The sequence below is a fragment of the Acanthaster planci genome, linkage group LG01, assembly GCF_054643075.1.
Source record: "Acanthaster planci isolate LZ-2023a linkage group LG01, COTS_SCS, whole genome shotgun sequence".
In the NCBI taxonomy this organism is placed as follows: domain Eukaryota; kingdom Metazoa; phylum Echinodermata; class Asteroidea; order Valvatida; family Acanthasteridae; genus Acanthaster; species Acanthaster planci.
The window spans coordinates 6,190,657-6,213,919 of NC_141777.1; the positions used below are offsets into that span (position 1 = coordinate 6,190,657).

The window sequence follows — 23,263 nt, forward strand, 5'->3', positions numbered from 1 at the left end:
TGTTACATATTTGCGTTTAATTTGCGTTTAGAAGTTAAAGCATGGGTTTTACAGTAAATCGTCTGTCGGAAAGCGTCTCTGCCATGGCCAACGGAGCGCGCAACAGCGCCCTCTCGTGATTCATTAGAATTGCTCAATCATTCCACGTCGATTCACGGGTCGAGTTCGGGCGGTACGTCCTTGACACGGGTTTCATGTTTTCGCACTCGAACACGAAACTCGCGAGATTTGATTTTTGAACAGCCGCTAAAAGTACCGATATGGCTTTACAAAGCTGAAGACAATGGAAAGTTATTGCAAAAGTAACAGTAATAATTGTCTATGACAGAAAGGAATTTTTTAATTGGAAAAGAAGTAAGCCCAGTTATCCAACATTAACTCTCGAAGAATGCACAAGGACACTGCCATGTTGCATGTTGCTTGCCACAAATAACTACTAGCGCTAAGAACCGGTTGTGCGTTCCCGGCGTTTGAGCGACCGACCCACGAACAACAAATCGAGCAAACAAGAACAAGCCGCCCGAACTCAGCCACGTTGTATCTGAAATTCCCCGAAATTCTGTCTTAATATACTCCCAATCGCCCTGTACCTTAATTATCCAGTTACCGGGCTAATCATCCCCTGTGCGTGGATGACATGGCGCCATTTGAGCAAGCGATACGCTTGCGCAATGCACATTAACGCACAGGCGCAGGCGCCGCGGCAGCCACGTGCACCTGGTGAGCCTGCGCCCAAGCATTACTATAAATTGCGCAGGCGTATCGCTTGGTCAAATGGCGCCCATGGTAATTACATCTTTTGTTCAGAGTTATCTATCTTGCGCCTTCGGCGCTATACAATCTTTGGACGAAACCTTGCCTGTGCGCGCCTTTTACAGCTTTCGTGCTGCTGTGACCACGCCCGCGCATGCGCTCACGTGACCAAGCACTGACTTTCGCTGCCCTATCGCACTACACACAAGACGGAGCCTATGCACCACGCTCGCTTCTTAACAAGCAGCTACGCGCGCCTAACATCTGCCTCTGTTACTGGGCAGAGCGCCATCTATAACTTTGCACCGCGCCTAGTGACTAGCGCCCTCTGTTACGTTACACAACCTTACCAGAATGATGGACTGGGTGCCAGTTGAGTTGCCATTGGTGGATGATTTGAATAATCAATATTTATGAAGGGTAGTACGCAAACATTCTTGGTTCTTTGCAATAAGACGTGGCAGTGCTGGAATTTTTCCTTCGGGTTTAAAAGTATAAGATATGGGTTGGTGTGATCAGTTCAGTACTCAGGATTCGGAGGAGAGGGCAGCGGCCAGCCTCGATGGTTTGTAGTTGTGAGTCGATGAGTAAGTCTTGAGTGGGTTCTAATTGTGGAAGTAGGTTAAACTACATGTACGTGCAGACTGTTAATAATAATAATAATGCATTCATATTGCGCAGAAGCCATAGAAATGTTCTAATGCACATTACAAATATTTAAAAATACACTAAATTAATCAAAAATACAATAAATTAGGAATACACTTAAGACTACATAAAATTGTATAAATTAAATACAATTACAATGACAAAGCTTGCCGAAAGAGATCAGTCTTCAGTATGGTTTAAACAAAGAGAGAGATTGAACAACCTGGATTTCAAGTGGCAATTGGTTCCAGAGTGTGGGGGCTGCAGCTTGTGCAAATGAACAGTACCCAGTATTTTTTTGCATTTTGCCATTAGGATGTTCCAGAAGTAGCTTCCCATTAGACCTCAGAGAGTGACACGATTGAGCTTTAACATGCACCAAGGCAACAGGATATTTTGGAGCAAGACCATGAATGGCTTTGAAGGTCAAAAGAAGAATTTTATATCGAACCCTGAACTGTATCGGAAACCAATGTAACTGACGAAATGTAGGAGTGATATGAGTCCCAAATGATGAATTACAAACAAGTCTGGCAGCAGCATTGTGTAATCTCTGACGCCTCATCAATTGAGAATTTGGCAAACCATAATATAAACTATTACAATAGTCCACACGACTTGTTATAAAAGCATGGACCAAGGTAAGTAGACCATCTTGAGACAAATATCTCCGAATTCTCCTGATATATATTATCCTGCATATAATAAAAAGCGGTAGAACATGTGGAAATTATTTGCTTATTCATACTCAAGTTGGAGTCAAACCAACAACCCAGACTGCGAACATTCAATGAAGGAGAGATAATGGTGCTGCCGACCTTAATACCCGATATAGAAACTTTAGACAACTGTTGTTTGCTGCCAATAATAATATATTCAGTTTTTGTGTCATTTATCATGAGTTTGTCCCTGAGCATCCATTGTCGTAAATCCCAAATACAGTTTTCCTTGGCTAGAACAGCCTGTTCCCGGTTCACTGAGCTACAAGGTTTAAATGACGAATGTAATTGTGTGTCATCGGCATAGCACTGTGTATCAGAAAGATGCCGCTCTACAATGTCAAAGAAAGTGGATGAATATATGTTAAAATGAAGAGGTCCCAGACATGACCCTTGTGGAACACCAAAATCCAACTTAAACTTACACCATTCAGTAATACACGTTGACTCCTGTCAGTAAGATAAGATTTAAACCAGTCTAGAGCTGCTCCAGAGATCCCAATTTTAGATTGAAGACGGTTCAATAATGTTTTATGATCAACCGCATCAAATGCAGCACTGAGATCTGTTCTGAGAAATAATAAGACAGGAAACGCCCAGTTCCTGTAAGTTAGCCATGTATAGATATGATATATTGAATATTTTATACATTTGTTCCTTGCGAAACCAGATATTGAGCCAGTAAAAATGAGATTTTGCCGAGATGTTTTGCATAAAATCCTGATAGGCCCAAGTAATTTGAGTTGAGTATGTTACAGCACTGAAACAATTTATCGTTATCTTGGAAGTTTGACACACCTCATAACACTTGAAGCTTATGAATGAATATTTGGCGTTAACTGTAACCTAGCGAGAAAGACTAGATATATGGGAATATGGTTGTAATGTTCAGGGTTTGAAGTTAAAAGGAAGAGGGAGTTGGTTGACCGGTGGTGACGGAAGGGTTGGACCGCAGCATTGGGACGCAGAAACTTACCGAGTCGGCCACAGGCCACAGAAGCCGGCTACAATGCGAGACGCTAGAAGCAACAGGGTGGCAGGGCATTGAGGTGCTCATCATTTCATTTACATTATATTTCAAATTGTCAATGTAAGAAATTATCCTTATTTCGTGTTCTTTTATAAATAAATGTAAATACTGTACAGGCAAAAAAAATTTCCAGCATAAGGTGTGTAGGCCTATACATGTACATTCGTGTCTAAGCTACCAAAGGTCTGTCCCTGAGCGATTTACTCTTTAAATTAAATATTCAAAACCAACATTCCTTTTATCCAATTCGTAACTTTGGTCATTTATACAATTCCAATGTCTGTTTTCAATTTCTTTATACAATTCCAATGTCTGTTTTCAATTTCTTTATACAATTCTAACCTTTGGCTACTCTTCTTGTCCAGTAATTCTTTGATTCTGCGAATGATTCCTTTGTAATTTGTGTCAGGACAACAATAAGAAAGCAAATCATAATTTACATGTCACTCAGCTCACAAGCCCAGTTTACTCGTTGCCTGGACATCTATATGAATTAATAAAAAAGGAGTGTTGTTGAAGAGCTCAACCAATGGGCATCTTCCATGGGCATCTCAAGGAGTCACTCGGCTTCTCGAAGAGGGAGGGGACACATCCCCCACTTTTTGACGGTGGGGAGGGGGTATAACCAATATATTCATTCCTCCACTTTTTAAGTCATTGACTTTGGGGCATCCATAGCCGGCTCCACCGTACTTCTGCCGGCTTGTGGATGTCACCTGGGATGGAGGCCGGGCTGAGCTTTCAGAAATCACCCTCCACATGTGACAAGAAATCTCCGCCAATGCAAATTAGCGTCTCTGCTACATTCCCACTCTTCAACGAGGTTATCGGACCCTGTTTTTATGTATGAATTGCCAGCTAGTTTTTAAAACTTCATCCGTGTTTCCGTGTTTTTTGGTTAAATGTATATATTTGTCTCGATACAAACGATTTAGCGAAACGTGTTTTACTGTGCGAACGTAACCGATGACCGGCGGCAGTCATGGCACTGTCGCTGGCTGCTACGAGTAAACGCCATTACATGGGCTGGAGTGCGCGAAAAGGCAGAATAGAACGGGAAAGGATTTCAAAAGGAAAAATTAAGGCACTGAAAGGGAAAAGTTGGGATGTTGATAAAGCAGATTTGGGATAAATGGGATCAAAATCAACAGGCAGACAGAACCCTGCCTTCCAAGATCGAGAGTAATTCACAACAAATACGTTTTGGTTACTGTTGACTCGTTAAAAGCCCAAGTCGAAGTAAATTTCGTTATGTGAATAGCATATGTCTAATTCGACGCTATTGAAAACTTTTTAGACGAAAATGTACAAATTATATTATCGTCGTCTTATGTTTTGCTGATACAGCTTAGTTGGACTGAAGAGAGAGCATGCAACCTCGAAACCAAATGCCTTAGACGGTTTCCCGATTCAACATCCGTTTAAAGACAGTCCAGAGTCTCGGTCGGTAACAACTGCCAAAATTCTCATTTTTATATTCCAGTTGAGCCTATATTATGTCATTTAGGCCTATCATTAATCGAAATGCTTCTCTCAATAATTTTGATGAATGAATTTTATCGTAGGAGTCAAGCCAGAGATTTTTTTTAATGTTTAATTTTGGCGGACAAGCGGAAACGACGATGAAACATTGTACATTCTTTACTGTGGTATTGGTGCACCTACTTTTAATAGTTACTTTTTATTCACACCCCCCGATCAGCGCCTGCGTTTTTTTAATCCACGCTTTCGATGCACATGGGAACTTCCTGTGTTGCAGCACGTCCTCCCAGTCCAACTGGGCTGATCTTGCAGACTCGTGTAGAATTTTTTACTGCCAGATAAGATTTTGTGATGAAACTTAGAAGTTTACAGATGTTGTCTTTGCATATGTTTGTTAGGAATTAAACTTGAACTTGCTATCACATTATATTTTCAACTCTAATTTTAAACGTCATACAATGCATTGTAAAGCACTATCCCTCAGTAAACAAGCTAGTATTTAAAACTGATACCACGAAATGTTTACGTGTATTCGCAGACCACAGTTTGGGCAGTGTTCTTTCTGGTAATCTCTTGCAATTGAAGCTAATCTGTCTGTGTGGCTTTATCGAGGCAAACATTCAGTTTTCTCAGTCAAAAATGTGTGGAACGACTCGGGATAACATTGGAAAATCTGTAGAACGCTACATGGGACTTCAAAATGAGGTGTCCATTGACCCTCGGCAACGATGTTTAAGAGTTTAAACTCTTACATTAAATTAAAATTCAAGAAACTCTGTGAAATCTTTAAACAACATTTAACTTCTTTGAGTGCCGTGCTCACACTTCAACGGACTTTTTTTCGGGGCGGGTGCTTTGGCCCATAACCAAAGGTTAAACGAGGAGATATTCTGTTTCTCCTGTTTATTTACCTTCATTTTACCCTCTTACCTTTCAAAATCAATTACACATAGGACATATAAATACTTAAACCGTGAGTTGAATGAAACCCTTCATCTAGAATGCGCAGAAACTGGAGATGTAGAACTTTATAGTAATACAACCTCACATATTGAAAAAAGAGGACAGGCTATTTTTTCCTTCCAGTCTCAGTTTGGCTACATTGCATTGATAGAGGTCTACTGAATAAGCAGGTTTTTCTGAGTCTTGATATAACGTTCATGGATTTTGTGGCCGCAGTGTGCGTGGTAGCAACTTTGGTCCTTCTTAACCAGAACAAGCGGCCATGTGACAAAATTTCAGTTTTGCAAATGCACACTACAGAAGCTGTAAAAATGGGTAAAAGAATTCTGGAAAATGTTTTACCACATTTTGATTTATATTTAATCAATGCTGGGTAACTGTTGGGTTGGGAAAATGGTGAAGATTGGGGAATGTAACAAGCGGTTGCTGAAGTAACTTACTACTAAGTGCGGAAAAAAAAACAACTTTCATTTTGTTCTCATTTTCCATGTTGACCAGAGTAGGCTTATCTCAACGCAGCAGAGTTAGGTTACTTTGACAAGAGCAATTAAAAAATTGAGTTTCAAGCCATGACATTTTCCAATATTGAATACTGGTTTCCCGCCAATATCAGCAAAAATTTGTTTCAAAATAATACAAGGCCCACTGAAATTCGTTTTAAATGAATGCTGCTTCAGATGAGCGTTCGAATATCAAAAGAAGTCACTCGAATTCGTTTATATTTTAGAATTACTTCAACAAATACGTTCATTCGATATAGTCAGTTGTTTATTTAACTTCATTAATGGCTTTATAGGAAGAGAGTAAGAAAGAGTTAGGAATAATAATAATAGTAATAAAACAACAATATGTAATAATATAGAAAGACAGTAATCAAGAATTCCAATTGATATATAGGCAACATCTTTCACATATGTGAATTTAAATCTATTCCTACGCTTTCTGGTATACGCATACGCTTTCTGATTAGTATTTGCCCAGAGGAGGTAAAATCTATTTCAGCGGTGGATCGTGGTACTGTGGTACTTTGTTAAAGGACACTGCAGAAACTAGCGGCCTCTGGTCTAACAAAAACGTTACCAACGTAGATATGCAGACGCCGATCTACTTCCATCAAGCATGTGTATTATTCTGGCTGACACTTCCCCTAGAAATGAATGTTTTACACGGATAAAAAGTCTGATTTTCAAGGAGGTGGTGTAAAGTGACTGCAAGATATTACCCCCCCCCCCAAAAAAAATACTCCGTATGGCTAGGCAGGGAAATGTACAGATGTGAAATTTGTGAAATAGTTTAACAGCCTTTTGTAACTCACGTGCTTACTGCAAGTTGCTCTTATAATAGGCACAAATCGCAGATGAGCGGGGCGTGAGCGTGGGTGTGATTTACGTCAATGGCTGTAGCCAATCTATTCAAACGCGATTATAAAATTGTGAGCTTCTAAAAATGTGGAAATTCCCAACAACATGATAAACAAACGGCTGCTGCTTAAAAATAAAATTATCAGATTTGTCAACAGAACCAAGCTTATATAACAAATGACTGGTATCATTGGTTCAAAGAAAAACGACGAACCCTGGAAGTTTGTTGAGTTGTCCTCACACCTGGATGCCTGCTGCGTCTGGGAATAAAGTTCGAGTGGGTCGGGATCGTCAGGAGTTACTCTTTGGATTCGCTGTGCAGTGGTTCATCAGCGACAAAGTTGACTCAAAGGGGCAACAGGACAAGCAGAGAGTACAGAGGGAATAGACACTGCATCTGACGAATAACCTATACCATCCGGACTGTCGTGTTATGTTTCAGGGGGTAAGTTAATGCCAGAAAGTAAATATGGAATGTCATCTACCACGATTTAAAATGCTGTCAGATTATTAGTATCCGTTTCGTCATTCTGTAAAATAAAGGGGCAAATGGTTAATTTTTCTTAGATAACTGGGCTGAATTCTTTATGAATTAAAACGGGAACAATTCATTTCTGTGTTATGGAAACGTATTGATACGAATTTTGCAAAACTTTCCAAGTCTCTGCGGGTTTGTTAGATATTTCGCTATTTTCTTGCGGCTGTTTAAAAATCAAAATCTCACGAGTTTTCCGTGTGATCCTGGTCAAAGAACAAAATTCTCGAGTCGTTTTGCAAAGTTTGAGCGCGAGAACATGAAACCTGTGCCAAGAACACGCCGCAAGTATAAGCTGTGGTATGGTGTTATATTAACAAAAAAAAAAAAAAAGGATTTGACTCTTTTTTTTTGGGGGGGGATAAGTTTCCCCTTTAATCAAACCGGCTGTAAATAATGTGACAATTAGACCTTGGGTAAACAGGTTAGTTATTTCACAGAGCAAGTGAGCACAGTCCTTTTCTTCCTACCACACAAAACCGTTGACGTTGGTGTATTAAACTACCACATAACTTACAAATTGACATTGCATCTTTTAAACTTTCCAAATGTTACGATAATATTTCTCGGATCATTAACCTGACGATATGCCCTTTAAATTAAAGAGCGCTCTTTGGTTCGGTTTGTTATTAAGCACTAATTTCTACATTCTTTATACTACTAGAAACTTATAATTTTCTAGCGTTATCTATATCTTAAAAATTAAGGGTTTTGATATTTGAATCTATTACATTAATAACCGTGATGACCAACTACATGTATACACATTTGTGGTCTGGTTTATTTTCTCAGGTAATCGTAGGAGCTTACACAATCTGCTGTGCATGCAGTTGTTAGCATGACAGGTAAGAGTCTATTGCACTTCTGATCTAAGTTTCGTAACTGTAAGTTAGGGGTTTAAAAAATGAATCGTTTTGAAAATGGGTCTTTATCGATCCGATGGTTGATTAGGAGTCAGAAAGAGATTTGGCATGTGAGTGGTTAGGCCTGGTACCGTGTAATGTAGCCAATCAACTTTAGTAGGCGATCAACTTTATTTTAAATTTTTGGGGAAGGGTTTCGGCATTTGGAGAAAAAGTACCAATACACGGACACTGATACCGCAGGCATATCGGCCTAATATGACAGTTGCCTGTAGGGTACGTACTTGGCAAATCTGTAAGATGTAAAAATTCCGAAGCACCTTTTTGTGTTGGCCTAAAGCTAAGCACATTTAAATATGCATCATCTACTGTACAGTGTATGTTAACTGTCACCTGCTCAGTGGGGAACAATGCATTGTTACTTGTTCAACCGTGACACTGAGCACATGATCAATGTGCCTTTGGAAAGAAGATATTCACGCCTCTCTGGAGACATACAAGGCTTAATTAAGAAATTTTGCAGATTTCCTATAAAATTGAACTTGGGTTTCCTTTATTTTGATATGCCCTGCAGTTTAATGCAATTGATAGATCTTCATGTCACTGGCATATATCTTCATTGTGGGCCAACGCAATAAAGCACTTCGCTCATTGAATGGTTCTGTAGGATCTGTGAAGCCCCTAATGTTGAATCAGAAGCGACCTCTTATCAGAATTTAATCTGCTTTCTACAATAATGTTGAAAAAAACTTTGCATGGAATAACAGAAAATTCTAAATAGGTCGTGCAAACACTGAGGCATGATTTCGTGATGCAGTACATGGGAAGATAAAGCATTACAAAAAAAATGACCATCATATTAAATTTAAATGCATGACTTCTTTCTTCTAAAGAGCAGCGGGGAAATACACGACAAAAAAAGGATATACTTGAAAGCCCGCTGGTACTGCAGGTGAACATGAAAGCGAAGCAGATTTTAAAAATGTGCAGCAAAATTTCGCTCGAGCTGACCTGTTAACGTTTATCTGACGTTACGAATTCATGTTTGTGTTTGCTTTCGTGCCATTTATGAACTGGCCTTAATACAGAAGAAATTATTCATTAAAACGACAAACGAAACGAAACCTTACCTTACCTTACCTCACCTCATACATTACATCACCACACCTCACCTCACCTAGTAACTCACCTCACCTTAACTTTACTTTACTTTACTTTTTACTTTACTTTACTGTTTACTTCATGACTACAGCCCAAGTCAACACAGTGCGATATAAATAAAAATGTAATGATCTGAGCTGCCAACAAGGTCTAGTAAGAGCCGTTATAGCGAAAAACGCACGTTGCTGCCATGACCGGCGCACAACAATGTCCCCCTCGGATTTTGCGATGATTAGTTCGGCTGCTCATCATTTCTGCTATTATCAGCATTATCCGTATTACCAACGTCACCCCCATCGCCATCTATGATCATCTCCGATAGTTCCCAATCACTGTTTGGATCAGCAGCATTGGTTACAAACAACAATAGCAACGCATGATCCCCAGACAGCATGAAAATGGAATCGTGTTTCCCACCTATTCTCTTCTGCCATGCCCCACCCTTTTATTTTCTATTTTTTAGATTGATAGAACCCGAGTGAGAGGACACTTTTAGTCAGCTGATCGCGTGTCTTGTTTTGAATCCTATATCGAGACAAGCCAACTTCCCTGTAAGGTAAATTTTGAAACAGATAAGCATTAAAAGATAATATGTTTTCTTTGCCAGACAAGCTGTTGTTTAAGACTGACAAGACTCACAAACACGCAAGAATGTTGGGGCTTAATATGTCATGTCTATACCACCTGCCACTCACGCTCCTGAACCATTGTCTGATGTCTGAACCATTGTCTGATGTGATTGTACAAGTGCTTGTTAAGTGGAACGAATTGATTAAAGGCCATGGCTCAGTCCGGTTGAAAAGTTAGAGGCAATTAGAATTTTTTAGTCATTCTTCATTTCACAAAATTAAGAATGTACACAGATCCCAGGGGAAAGTTTCAAAACAGAAAAACAGAAACGCATGCATAATGTAGACAAAAACAAAACAAAATTAATGAAAAATTACAACTACTTTCACTATACAAAAACCAGCGATGAAAACGTAATTTTTTTTAGATAAGATAAAGAAATCTTTATCCTAGGAAACAGAAAGTAGGCTATAATATTAAAGAGGTTATGAACTTCCAAAAATTAAAACAAATCGAGGTAACTGGGGGAGCTGGAATCACCTAAAGTCTACAATGTCAGGGAGGGACGGTTTTCCCAGGCCATGTTGTGGCGGGCATTCCAAATAATGGAGCCAGAGAGCAGAGCAATCCGGCTGAGACCCTTCTCGAGATCATGGAGCTACTAATCACAAGAAATTTAGAACGAAGTCCCCACCGACCCATATTCCGATTAACTGCTCCGGTCAACTCCGTTGACAATACGCAGTTACTGTTGGCCGCAGTGTAGACGACCCTAGACATTCTTTATACACAGTGGTTTATTTGGCAAATGTCGGACGTTTAAAGTCAGTTAAAACATTAACGGTAGAGAACAAATATCCAAAATATAAACTACGATATTGCTATCATGATTCGTAACCCTAGATGTTCCTACGGCTAAAAGAAGGTTGATATAGGCACTTGACAACTTGGCGAGGTTTCAAACCGAGCCAGTTGTGGCCAATGACAGAAAGGACAACGAATCTTCCCATGTTTTTGTGTATTTTATTTTCTCTAGACCAACTACATTCTTTGTTTTTTTGTGTCATGTTTTTGGAGAATTCATGTTTGTCAATAATTCTGTTTGTCGTTAAGAGAAACGTTCTTGGTGTGCAAAGACGTAACCAGGCTTTCATTGTCATTGGAATATGAGAACAATGACGGAAATTATCGAAATTTAAGTCTCCGATGACGGTGGTTTCCATCTCGATGGCGGCCATGTTGAACGTGCGGAAGTTTACGGACACGCATGCGCGGTACCCACAATCCTCTGCAAATGCAACTCTGAGCATTCCTTATAGCCCGCAAGCAGCACGTAACTTGTTTTATTCTTGCAGCAAGTGCAGTGCTGACGGTGGCCTTCATTGACCCTTTTGATCTCTGTATGTGCTTACTCCTTGTGTATAAAAGCTCCATGTTGAGATTCTGTTTTTTTGCTGGCTTGGAACGTAGCCTGTAAACACCTTCCATTCTCCGCTGAAATGTTATCCTGTAGCAACCATGTCAGGCTTTAAACTAGTGACCAAAATGCAACTGAATGATCCAGAATATCTGAATACGCCACAGCAGTATCGAACTTGGATTTGTATGCTCTAATTAACCGAGTTCAACTTTGGCGCCAAGTCAACTAGCCTTGTTTAAGAGATACTCGGCAAGAATTCAAAACAGGGTTCAGTGTCTCCCTATTTCCACAAAACTTTCATTCAGCGGTAGCTCTCTTGCCTTCAGTACACAAATTGCTAAGTTTGGGTAAAAGTCAGCACAAAAATTCAGCTTAGGAGTACATGGAGGTACACTAAGGGCTCTGTGCTTACTTGATATAGCGTTGTATTTCGGGGCTAGCGCTGAAAGCCAAAAACTGCTTATCGTTTAAGCGAAACATTCCGAGGATGTAGCAGAGCTATGAAAGTGGTCGTGGTTTACGTCCCACGCTCTTGTTATGATCCCATAACAAGGTCCCTGGCCAACAGTCAAGGACATAGATGTTTACAATGACCCTCAAATTCGTTTCAAATAACTGTGACAATATTAAGTACTCATTATCCTTAATTTCATGATTCAGAAAACGGTTGAACTCTCATGCCCCAAAAGATGAAATGCTTATTTCTCGAGTAAGACGTCCAAAAAGGTTTTCTTAGTGATTGATCTCTAGTCTTTCTAACCTTCGTTTCAGCGTATCAGTGGAACTTACGGTCAGTATGGAGGTTTCAGAAGAACTACCAGGGCCTGATTCAACCGACTATGCAGGAAGACTATCTCAGCTTTATTTGTGTGAAGATGGAGGTCAACCAAAAACTCTGACCATTCCACTGGATCAGATTTTAAGATCAGAAAACTATTGTTGTTTTTCCTACGGTGAGCAGTCTAAGGCATACCAACACCACAAGGTGATAATGTTAGTTGGTGGTACAGGTGTCGGTAAGAGTACCTTGATCAATACAATGATTAATTATATCCTAGGTGTGAAGTGGGAAGATGACTTTAGATTTAAGATCGTAGATAAACGAGTAGAAGGACCACAGTCGCAGGCGCACAGTCAAACACAAGTTATAACTTCGTACACTATCCATAGCAACGAACATCACACCATCCCATACACACTGACAATCATTGACACGCCTGGGTTTGGAGATACAAGAGGTATTGAGTGCGACAAAGCAATCGTTCATCAGGTCAAAGAGTTTTTCTCCCATCCCGAGGATCACCATGTGGATCATCTCGACGGTGTAGGCTTTGTAGCAAATTCAACGGCCGGACGTCTTACTCCCACCCAAAAATACATCTTTTGGTCAATTTTGTCTTTATATGGCAAAGACATTGAGCCTAATATAATCATTCTTGCCACATTTAGTGACAAAGGACGCCCACAGGTTGTCTCAGCATTCAAAGAGGAAAACATCCGTTGCGAGGACAATTTGTTCAAGTTTAACAACTCGGCACTATTTGAGTGTAATGTGGCAGAGGGAGGGAGTGACAGTGGTGAAGAGGATCTTGCTGTTTCTCATGCGTACTGGAAAATGGGAATGAGGAACATTAAGTCCTTTTTCAAGTCACTCGACCAACTGGAACCAGTAAGTCTTGTTCTCACGAAGGAAGTCCTCTGTGAGCGTTTACGTTTGGAGAATACCTCTGAAAACATGCATCAACAGATTCGAGCAATTAACACAAAAGTTGAGCAACTGAAGAAAGAAAGCGAAGCAATCGAACGTCATAAGAATGATATTGGGCGAAAGGAAGGTTTTCAAATCACAACCCATATTTCAAAAGTGGAAAGGATTGAGGCAGAAGAAAGTGCAATGAATTGCAACAAGTGCAATTATACCTGTCACTACCCGTGTTCACGTAAGAGAAAAGCAAACTATTGGTGTCGTGCTTTCGACATAAAAGGTAGATGCACTGTATGTCCCAAGAAGTGTAAGGCACATTACCATGATCAGCAGTTTGTAAGGATAGTGACCAGAGTGGTGAAGAAAACGGAGACATATAAAGATATAAAGAAGCGATACGAGAAGACAACAGGTCGAGACCTGTCAGTCGAGCAGGTAACACAAGAACTCAAAACTGACATTCAAAATCACATGCAGTGTTTTGTTGACATGAATGTTGAGGCTTGTAGGTGTACGCAACGTCTTCAAGAAATCGCCCTTAAGCCTCAAATGAGCATGAAAGAATATGTAGATATTTTAATCGAGAATGAAAAGAGAAGTCATGTGCTGGGTTGGGAAGATAGAGTAAAAGCTTTTGAACAAATGAAAAGCCGAGACGAGGCATTGTCACAAGGCAAAGCAGTGAAATTTAAGGCACGCGTTTATGACATTTTTGTTAAAAGCGACACCTGAAAACAAAATTAAAAGGCGGAGAGAACTAAAGCAACCCCATCGTTTTTCAATTTAAGGACACAAATAGCTGCGTAGTCATAACCGAAGTTACTTTATGAGATCCAGTGGGCGTAGCCGGGGAAGCAAGACGAAGGGAGACTGCCCCATGGAACGCGGTTATTCAGTTGGGGCTTATTATTTGCTGAAGATGGGAAAAAATAAGCTATATACAGTCTGGGAAACAAAACCCAGATTTGTTTGTCTGACAGATAAATCTGTTTACAAAGAGACAAGTCTTGAGTATGGAATAAGAAAAGGGAAAAATACATACGTAGCCTGTAACTACATTCCAATCTTTACACTATTGACACACAAATGCACGATGCATGTTTCAAAATTCAAGTCACGACACAACTTAAGTATTAATTTCAGGAAGACTGAGGTTAGCTTGTAAGTCTTGGTGTTCACAAACCAGACAGGAACGAAAATCATTGCCATGGAAAAAAAATGCTTTCTGAGGTATCTGCTTTATTTCCCATGTGTTGAAAGAGGGACTAAAATCTGTCCATCAATTCAAATGTCATGCCTACTGCAGGCGCTGGCTCTGCGGTTTTTAAGACGTCCTCTACGTCATTAAACTATCAATGTATCCCGAAAAGAGCGAGCGACCGAACTTGATTCGATGTCTCCCAAATGAAAACTTTCCTTGGCCATATCTCCGGGTGAAACGGCAACAACTTAGTAAAATGATACCACCCAAGATATGGCGAAGAGAAAAGGAGTAAATGAAATCAGCATAAATGGGGTCATTCAAATGAAGTAACGAACAAGCATTCTCTGAATATTGCAACTTACTGTCACCGAAAAGCACTGTCTGCATTGCCCCCTAACGCCAACAGCTGTCGGTCAAGAAAGGATGAAACAGATCCACACACCTTAAAACGAATGTTTAAAAAGTGAAAGTTTTGAAAACAAATATTGCCTGCAATTGGTGACTCGCTTCTTCCTCTTTTTTTCATCCTTTTACATTTTTGAAGGACCCCCCCGACATATTTTGTACAAGATTGTCATTCAGGGCCCTCGATGAACTGGGGACACTGTTATTGTCCACTTTGTTCATGTTTGCCATATGAATGCAAAACCAAACTTTCTCACACACACAAGTGTGTATTTGCTTGCAACTGGGGACCCCCTATTGTTCCTCTTTTGTTTGCACTGCTAACTTTTTTTTAGAAGACCACCCATATGTTTTGTATAGAGTTGTCAAACGGGGACCTTATATAGTCCTCTATTGTTCAGGGTCCCCAACTGAATGCAGAAACAAACTCACACTGTCGCATATCTCCAGTTGACTGCGTGTCTACATAAACGTAGCTGTGTATGTATTTTAGTCTCCCAGTCATGTTGAAGAAGACTAGCTTAAAGATTAACATGACTGGTCTTGCTTTCTAACGAAAGAGAATGCCTAAAAACTCAGCGAAATGAAAAAACTTTACGAAGAGGAAAGCGTTATTATTACACATTAACCACAAGTATTAATTAAATTAAAGGGCTGGTAAAATGCAGGAATTGTATGATTACAACTCTTAAGACGATAACAGTGCTGTCTATTAAAGCGGTAGCCAAAGGGGGGTAATTCCCCATATCCAGACACGCCACTTCTGATTAATTCTAAGGGCCTGGATTGTTGGCCTGTTACTTCCTCAGTAACTACAATGACGGATTTCATTAAAACTGTAAACTAATTGAGTAAAGGTGCATCTTGCCCCGCTCGCTTTAAAAATAGCATGGCATGTGTGGGTAAACACGATCTCTCATATATATATATATTTTATTTCATTTCACACGTGTTTGCAATGGGCGTATTATTCTAACATTTAATTTTTAGTGAGCATTCGCTAGGGATTCAAGACCCGTAGAGTTTGGCTGGTTTAAAAACGATATCGGAGGGCGTTGCAACACAGAAACTAGAACTCCAAAATTCCGTACAGCAGCCAATAAATGAATGTGCTTATTGCATGACATAGGCAAGGACGTCATATACATGGAGTTACAAAAATTGTTTTGTCAGTTCTAAATTCATTTACAATGGTCTGTAAATATGACTAGGCCAGTTGTGCGTAAAAAGTCAACCTATTTTGCAAGTGCATAATGCTAGTAACATATTTCTATTAATTTCCATGCATTCAGCTTCTAAAGCAAACTTTGTTATTGTCAGCAATAATTTTGATTGGCTTGTTTACTTCATGCTAATATATTTCCATGGAACATTTGCCATGGGTATCAGTGGGTTTTAAATGACCGCCTTTCAATTAGAATAAATGCAGGAGCTTCTGACAATATGCGCCTAATTTTTCCAAATATGTTTATGCACTTTTTATAAAATTACGAAGCTTCTCTGTTCAAAGTTAGCTTAAAAATCATTTGCCAAAAGCAAACATTAAAAAGAGAATTCTGCGTACTTACACCGTGTACCTGACAGGGATAAATGATGGAGTGATGTACTTGCATTTACACTCAGACTTATCCTCCAGTAACTATTTTAATACTTGTACTCGTTGACATGTATTCACTAGCAATGCCTGTACTGCAGAACAAATAGAAATGTACTTAATCTTTTAGAAATACTCGGCTATATCACTTTATTGACCACTTTGCTTTGTTGGCTAATTAAAAAAAAATGTAGCCACCGTCTTCTTTCAAGGAAAGCTGCACAGTTAATATATTCCTTCCCAGTTTAATTAAACAAAAATTGCATTCGGTAATTTTTGTGGCATTAATTAGTGACGTCACTATTTACGATTTTATGCAAGTCGTGAATTTTGACGTGATTCACGAAGCGCACTCAGCTGCACATGCGCCACCTCTTCACTTATGTGGACAACCGACTAATGTGAACAATCAACTAATTATTGCCTATAGTTGATAGCGTTTATGGCATGTATTCTTTTGGAGCAAGAGAGGAAATTCGCAGGTGAAGGATGAAACACAGTAATGTATGTTTAATATAGCTTATTGGGCATTTACCTGTACACTTTGGTTAATTAATACACTACCACGTTAATGATCACAAGGTGCACTTTGAAATTAGTTTTTATGATGCTTACTGTTACTGTTCTTAGGCAAATATTTGTGAGTAAATTATTTTCCACGTTCAGACCCATATGGCAAACGGGAATTTCCAGTATTGTCACACAATTTGCACGAACCTGGGACGATGGGTCATTGGGTCAACAAGACTAGAACTATCGCACTCGGGAGCTTCTTTGGTGCAACACATAATTTTGCCCTAGACCTCTAATCAATCCCGATGGACCAAGTGTACGTTAAATTCCAATGTAAAGGCAGGACCTCACACGAAGTAATGTAACGCAAAATGCTGTACGTTTCTGCTGTGTACGTTTCCAAGTTTAAAAGGCACTCAGATCTCTGGGAATCACTTCAGTCTCGTGTCAGCGCCATCTCAGCTTTGACTATAAAGTTGGAGCTACATTTAAGTGGGATCTCCGTGATTGCCGTCTCGATCGACAATTCAATGTTTTATCAACGGGAGAAGCAATTACAGTAGAGAACATTCTACAGACGTGTGTGAATTGAAAAGCTGCCTCCCTAGCTTTACGTTGGGTAAGTTACTTATAAGTTTCGAAGTCAGAACATAGAGGCTTCAATGTACATACATCAACCATATACAGGATGAATGCTTTAAAATGAATACATATTTTGATGAGGATTTGTAATGCGGAAATTCCCTCCTCTTCCACTAACTAATCAGTATCTTTCTATTAAGTAGAGAGGTTGCGGACAAAACCATATGAATTATCGTTTCGGACAGTGAGTGCTCTGTCTGTCGACAGGACTCAGTGTCGGTTCTTTTTAGCAGCACAAATACTCACAAAAGAGATAACCCACATGGTGTCTCCGCGAACCACCTACCGTATTGTAGATGCATGCACAGATCCAGCTTCAATTACGCCAGTGACATTTTGCGTGTGTATGTTGTTTTTTTCTTTTGGTCATTTTAGTTATTTAAAGTAGTGGTTCTTGAGCTCATGAACGAGAATCTAAAAAGGTGCTTCATGAATCCTTGTTCACCAGAGTCCATGTTTTGTGTCTTACGTATTTTACGTACTCGCAAGGTTAAGTGTATGATTTTTGAGCGACTTTCAAGCTAAAGACAAATATATCAGATACGTATCAGGAACAACACACAGCTTCACACCCGCTTGTCTTCTGCCGTGTCACATCCGAAAATTTACACACTTCTTTCAAGATTCAAATTTATTATCCATGAACAAAATTCACAGAAATTTTCTTTCCACTGGCTTGTTACAAAGTAAAGAGAGAAAGTAAATATTACATTTATCGTTACAATTAGAATCAATAACAAACAACAAAATTGCATTTGAAGTAACATAAATGGCAATCACTTTCTAGAGACATCATAATTTCTTTAATGCGTACTTGTGTGTATAAATTACAACTTTACGGTACCCGTATGGTCATTTTTCTGAGCAAAATATCGCTTACAAACCTAATTTTCACCATGCGTCTTTGCGTATTCGGAGCGAAATTACGAATTTTCCAGTTAAAATACTTTAGTTAAACCATGATATTTGGGGGTTGCATTTACAGAAATAAGTTGTTTTCGATGTAGTTCCCCGAGGTCTCACTCGACTTGATGCGATGTCAGTTCCCAATCAAGTGATTGCTTATCTTCGAGGAAAATGTGCTGTAACAATAGTCTCTCACACTTTAGCTCCCACCTTTCTCCCTATTGTTATGCGTTACTCGTCATTCCAAAATGCTGTGACTGGTTGTGTTCATGGATTGGTCAGAAGGTTAGTCGGTCGGTCAGTCAGACGGACAACTTGTCCGTCAGTCCGATAGTTAATCTATTCAAGAATACATTAACTACTCGGTTAAAAACTCGCTCCACTTGCAGGCAAATTAATTTATGGGTCGTTAAGATTAGCCCTGTTTAAATAGGTATCATGTTTTTTAAACGTATTGGTTGACTTTTGCCTGTAGTCAATGACAAATGTATCTTGCATTGTTTCTGTCACATTTCTATTTAGATTGTCGGCGTCTGAAAAGGGTCACTCTTTGTCGCCTGATTGCCTTTGTCAGTTTTCTCCAATCCCGTATCGGGACATCCCTACTTCACTGACAGGTAAACTTTCCAACAGATCTTTATATATAACTTTTAGCAAGAATGTTGAGAAAAACTTCAAGAATAAATTTCCGGTTCGGTAAACTCGCATGGGTGTTGACGCCTTTTTTCACTCCGAAACAATACGCGCATGCAAATTTTACGCAATTGTGCGCAGTCGCAGAAACAGCATGTAAATCCTATCCTATGATGGCTACTTTCTCCGATAATTTGTTTTCAGAGTTTGGTTGAAAATCATCGTCGGCATGAGCAAAGCAAACGAATCATCCGGGTCGAAAGAGGAAGACCATGCGGAAAGACTGTCCAAGCTTTACTTGTGTAGAGACACAGGCAAACCAAGAACTTTGATAATTCCTCTAAACCAAGTTTTAAGAAAAGAAGGCTTTCGCTGTTTGTCCTATGGCAATCAGTCAAAGGCATACCAACACCATAAAGTGATTATGCTAGTTGGGGCAACAGGTGCCGGTAAGAGTACCCTGATCAATGCGATGATAAATTACATCATTGGGACAAAGTGGAATGATGACTATCGATTTAAGATTGTAGATGAAGTACAGTCATATTCACAGGCTCATAGTCAAACACAAATTACAACTTTATATACAATCCACAGGAACAAACACCATACCATCCCGTACACACTGACAATCATTGACACACCTGGCTTTGGAGATACAAGAGGTATTGAGCGCGATAAAGCAATCGTTCATCAGATCCGTGAGTTTTTCTCCCATCCTGAAGATCACCATGTTGATCATCTCGACGCGGTGGGCTTTGTAGCGAAATCAACCGACGCTCGTCTCACCCCCACTCACAAATACATCTTTGACTCTATGTTGGCTTTATACGGCAAAGATATTGAGCCGAACATAATACTTCTTGCTACATTTAGTGACAAAGCTCGCCCAAAGGTTATTTCTGCATTAAGGGAGGCAGAAATTCGCTGTGAGGACAACTTGTTTAAGTTTAATAACTCAGCACTATTTGCCACGAATGTTGAGACTACAGAAAGTGACACAGATCAAGATGATCTTGCTATTCATCACGCGTACTGGAAAATGGGAATGAAGAATATAAAGTCATTTTTTGAGTCTCTTGAACGACTTGAACCGGTAAGCATCTTTCTTACAAAGGAAGTCCTCCTTGAGCGTTTACGTTTAGAGAATATCTCTGAACATCTGTATCAGCAGATTCAAGCCATAAACACAAAGGTTGGGCAAATGAAGAGAGAAAAGAAGATGCTCGAGTCTCAGCAGGGTAAAACGGCGCAGAATGCACCTTTTCCAATCCCATGTTATGCTAAAACATTTGAGTGGGTTGAGACAGAAAAAAAAGCGATGAATTGCACCACATGCGAATATACTTGTCACTTCCCTTGTTCACGTATGAAAATATCAAATTACCAGTGTCGAGTTTTTGACATTAAAGGGAAGTGCACAGTATGTCCCAGAAAGTGCAAAACACGTGACCACAGCATGCAGTCGGTGCGTAAGAAACCTCAATTGGTGAAGAAGATGATGACATACAAAGATATAAAGGGTCGATACGAGAAAGCAGCCGGTCGGGAGCTGTCCGTCCAGGAGGTAATCCAAGATCTCAAAACAGACATTCAGGATCACTTTCAGTGTCTACAAGGCTTGAACTTTGAGGCTGCTAGTTGTATGCGACGTCTTCAAGAAATCGCCCTTAAGCCTCAGATAAGTGTGAAAGACCACTTGGATATGTTTATCGAGAGAGAAAAGAAAGATCAAGAGTTGGGTTGGGAAGATAGAGTGGCAGAACTTGAAATAGTAAAAAGTCGTCATGAAGCGTTGGAGTGTGGCGGAGGCGTAAAATACAAGGCAAGAGTTCTCGAAACTATTATGAACTAAATTTAGCTAGACGTGGAAAACATGCGAACAAATCAATTCAGCTCTAAGACACTTTAAGGCACATTCATTACTGGAATAACTGCCAGACATTTTCAAACCCTCTTTTGTGTTTTCAAACAACACAGACTAAAAGAGCATATATTTGCCCATATTCCTAAAAGGACGGATAGCATAGTCAACGTTGAATGGACCAGGGATAATGACATACTAAGGTAGATTTATAATGTTGGTACCGGGATGTTCCTATGTATGACACTACTGAAGTATGAACCCAAAGTTAGAACTGCCACTTGTGGAATAAACAGCTCCTCAACAAAGTGTAATTCTATTGGCCCATGGAATATTATATCTGCATTGAATGTCTTATTATATTTCCGTGTTTGACAAATATACTGCCAAAGCAGGAAAAATTTAGACATTTACAATCAAGTCGGTCAATAATAAGATCTATGAGATACTAAACCCGAGAAATTTAATGACAAAATGTTTTGATTCAATACATCGTAAAAAAGATATGAGTTCGAGTATTAATTGAATACCGCAGAAATTGCAGAACACATCCAAAGTTGCGGATTTGTTCCAAACCTTGGCGAATCACTGAAGGAACATAGGCAAACTTCACTGTCATTTAGCATTTACAACTCATTCCTTTTTGTTCCTGAGGAACCAAACTTACTTTTTGTAAATTCTAGTACTCCTTTTGAAAGTGATTTTTGTACGTCGTCCTTGTTGGCGTTGCCAGGGTAGGGGGGGGGGTTAAATGCCCAGTTTCCGCCTCCTGATTACTAATAGATCATACTGTCCCCATACTGTCCCCAAATGTTGAATCGTCGTTTGCTTCTCAGAGATCCATTCACTCACAAAGAATATATAACCTGGAGTATAACCGAATACCGACGACTCAAGCTTGCATTTGGTTGTATAGTTTTAGATCCGAAAAACCAAACAAAACAAAACTGGAGAATGAAACTTACACAAACGAAAGGTTTCACTTCTACGAAAACAAGCCGCAAAGATACATATAAAGATACATATGCGAAAGTATCTCATATGCAATGAACGTTATAAGGCAAGTAAGATTAACAGTAGTTAAACTAACTTATTGAAGTATAATGTAGCTATAAAATCATTTCACTGAAATGTTCGGTAGGTTTGAATGGCCGGATTTAGTTATCTTTGCTTTTCATACCGCTGGCGTGGGGGTACAACCATGGAACAACTGAGTATAAAATGAATATAAAAGAATTCTTTATATAAAAGAATGGTAAAAGTATTTGGTTATTAAGAAGTAAATCCATTGTCGCCGATGAATTTGTTTTGGTGGATTGTAGCATTGTATTTTTATTAAACCAAATGCCAAGGTTGACCAGAAAAAGAAAGAGCTAGGAGACTGACCTTCGGCACTGCATTACCGCAATCGTGCTGAATGAGCTTGTTGATCAGTATATATGAGTGAGTACAACCATTGTTTATTAACACAATTACATTCAAAGCAGTATTTGTTTGAATCTGTATAAGTTTCAACAAATTTGATGCATATCATTGCGCTTAGTACCCGTCCACACTTGTAATTTAAATACCGAGTATTGATAACGTTTAGCCGATGTATAACTACGATACTTTTGAAAACATGTGTTACCAACATTAGATGTAGAGCAGATCTCTACGTGTGCTGTACATGTTGCATTTCATTTGATGGCATATTGACAAAAAATTAAAATGTTTTGGTTATTAATTTCATTTTAGCGTGCTTTTCAAATCAGTACAGTTTGGTACCAATTTATTTAGAACGTAATCTAACACATGCCTTTACCTGTACCTTTTAACCTTTACCTGTATTCAACCAGAATAAATACTCATAGCGATGTGACTAATTGTTAGACTGGTGAGAGATTAAAATTGTTCATTCTTTAAATGACAACAGAAATTTCTGGTTTGTCAATTCCTTTTAAATGCTATTACCGAAGCTGATCAAATCACTTAAAAATCAAGCAAACTATACCAACATTGATGTTATTTTCAACTATTGACTTATATGTGCCTCAGGGATCTCGCAGGAATCTGAGAGAGCACTGTCTGGACCCGTGTACTATAGGTATTGCTTTTAGACGAATAATATCAACTTTCTGCTCTCCCACCCTTTTCAAAAATCATGATGTAGACTTCTCCTGAATCCTGCGACTGCGCCATTCTTACACGCACATTCTTCAGTTTGACGCGCAGGTGCATTTAGCAAATCACGACACCCTATTGCTCGAAGAGGCACGTAACGCATGCTCACCACCTGTCCAATGTCTTCTC

The 23,263-nt window shown here is 39.4% G+C and overlaps 2 protein-coding genes across 2 annotated transcripts; both read left to right on the forward strand.

Moving 5' to 3' along the window:
• Positions 1–1,185: 1,185 nt before the first annotated feature.
• Positions 1,186–15,666, forward strand: LOC110981925 (uncharacterized). Its single transcript, XM_087140353.1, has 5 exons — positions 1,186–1,340; positions 7,158–7,401; positions 8,284–8,336; positions 9,979–10,071; positions 12,277–15,666. The coding sequence occupies exon 5, from the start codon at positions 12,302–12,304 to the stop codon at positions 13,940–13,942; it is 1,641 nt and encodes a 546-aa protein (XP_086996479.1). The 5' UTR covers positions 1,186–1,340; positions 7,158–7,401; positions 8,284–8,336; positions 9,979–10,071; positions 12,277–12,301; the 3' UTR covers positions 13,943–15,666.
• A 141-nt stretch (positions 15,667–15,807) lies between these two features.
• On the forward strand, positions 15,808–22,876 carry LOC110981949 (uncharacterized). The gene is made up of 3 exons (XM_087140357.1): positions 15,808–17,545; positions 18,997–19,091; positions 19,312–22,876. The coding sequence occupies exon 3, from the start codon at positions 19,337–19,339 to the stop codon at positions 20,960–20,962; it is 1,626 nt and encodes a 541-aa protein (XP_086996483.1). The 5' UTR covers positions 15,808–17,545; positions 18,997–19,091; positions 19,312–19,336; the 3' UTR covers positions 20,963–22,876.
• Positions 22,877–23,263: the final 387 nt, after the last annotated feature.

Coding starts and splice junctions, on each gene's coding strand:
- LOC110981949 (XM_087140357.1), top strand. CDS start 19,337: ATGAGCAAAGCAAACGAATCATCCGGGTCGAAAGAGGAAGACCATGCG.
- LOC110981925 (XM_087140353.1), top strand. CDS start 12,302: ATGGAGGTTTCAGAAGAACTACCAGGGCCTGATTCAACCGACTATGCA.